General features: G+C 37.6%; 1 protein-coding gene across 1 annotated transcript in view; it reads left to right on the top strand.

The window, feature by feature from the left end:
• Positions 1-1,090: 1,090 nt before the first annotated feature.
• The window catches only part of LOC102675488 (box A-binding factor-like), a 31,263-nt gene continuing 30,433 nt past the window's right edge, over positions 1,091-1,920 (top strand). Inside the window, exon 1 of the mRNA XM_031510145.1 lies at positions 1,091-1,370. Coding sequence (XP_031366005.1) covers positions 1,304-1,370 — 67 coding nt within the window. The 5' untranslated portion in view covers positions 1,091-1,303. The remainder of the gene's footprint in view (positions 1,371-1,920) is intronic.

Raw genomic sequence — 1,920 nt, 5'->3', positions numbered from 1 at the left:
ACACACACACACACACACACACACACACACACACACACACACACACACACACACACACACACCATATATGTATATACATTATGATTGATAAGAAAAACATGTTGGAAAAAAAGAAGCGCATGCGCTTTTCGCGACATGAATGTGAGAAGGAGAATCAGCGTGCATTGTCGAATGTGACGTGTGTGAGACGCGTAAACGAACAGCGTCGATCCACGACGATGCGATCGAGTTGACGGTGTGCAGTTTTCTTTAGCGCTATTCGCGATACCCCCACCTTAAAAAACGAGCAAGTAGCCGATCGTAAGGAACCAAAAGAACCTCCCTGGTTAAGCTAATAAATTAAAATTATTCTTTATTTAGATATTCAATATTCATAATTATCGTTCTCTTTCGTTATCTTTTCAGAAAATTGATATTCACTTTTATTTTGCAGTTCCCTCGGAAAGTTGAAGTTTGACGCTGATTTGAATCTGTACCAAAGTCATTTGTATAATTTAATCGAAACCGATTCGATCCGATTCGACCCGACCTGACCCGATACAACATCTATCCCAACTAGTCTTGATTCGATTCGACTCTATTCGATACGGTCCAATCCGATTCGATCGGATACCATTAGTTCGACTTCAGTCAATTCCACCCGATCTGATTCGACCATCCACGGAACTACGATCGTCTCTTTCTCTTTCTCTCTCTCTCGTATACACACATACACATATACATGCATGTATATACACTGTCTCGCTTATTCTTACTCCTCACTCTTCCATTCTCTCGCTCTTTTTGTCGAGTGCCCTCTTTGTTAGCTTCACTCTGCTCGCTGGTTCTCCTCTGTGTACATAATGCACACCAGCCTCGCTACCGATCTTAGAACGGTGGTCAACGCGAACACGATCTTAATCAGTAAACGGTAAAAGGAATTTTGCGAGTATTATAATTTTTATTATAATTTATATCTTTTTTTGCAATTTAAAAAAAATAAAAAAGTGTTTGGTGTGTCGTATATTTTCGTTCATGCCACTTGCCTTGTGGAAATAATTGTAATATAAGTGCGATACGCAAAGAGAGAAAAGAAAGAAATTAGAAAAAGGAGGAAATTGATAAAGTGTAAAAAATTTGAATAATTTGCCGATTTGGTGAAAGAAAGTAGCGACAGGTTTCAAGAATAATTTTCATAAAGAGTTTCGTCTAGTTGAGAAAGTTCAATTTCGTGTCGAAACAACTAAAGGAACAAGAGGGAGAGAGAAAGAAAGGGAGAGAAAGAGAGAGAGAAAGAGAGAGAGAGAGAAAGAGAGAAAGAGAGATGAAGAGAAGAAAAACCGATGATGAAATCCGTGAAGAAATGGAAAAACGTCGACACAACGAATACGGTGAGCGATTCTTCGATACTGATTCGGAGATTTCGATGCGATGCATGTTTGATTAATTTGATGCCAATCGATCGATAAAAAAAATTAACAGGTAGAAAACAAAAACAATTCGTGATATATTTACTTTAGGGAATAAAAGAAAGAAATGTTCAAAAAAAAAGAAAGAATATTAGAATTAGATTATATAATATGAACGAAAAAGTGATAAATAAAAGTAAAGAGAAACAGTTTGTTTCGAGATTTGTCGCCGAATCGAAAAGAATAGGTTAACAACGGGCTACGGTGGTCCGCGAGTCACTGGAAATCGGGTGTCGATCGTGCGGGATGTATATACGTTGGATATCAGAGTGATAATTCTATTACTGGTCGCGATAACGCAATGTACGCGTTAATAACTATCGTCGTATTTCGTTCACAAATGGAGATTTTCACGTCACTAGTTATACACTAGATTTGATGCAAGCGATGCATCGCTTCCTATGATCGATATCGATACGATCATTATTTCTTCTTTCTGTGAGAAATTTCAAACTTAAAAGTAGATTATAGA

Source organism: Apis dorsata, unplaced genomic scaffold, assembly GCF_000469605.1.
Source record: "Apis dorsata unplaced genomic scaffold, Apis dorsata 1.3 scaffold_21, whole genome shotgun sequence".
NCBI lineage: Eukaryota > Metazoa > Arthropoda > Insecta > Hymenoptera > Apidae > Apis > Apis dorsata.
The sequence above is the reverse complement of the archived record's forward strand: the minus strand, read 5'-3'. Positions and strand labels throughout refer to the sequence as shown.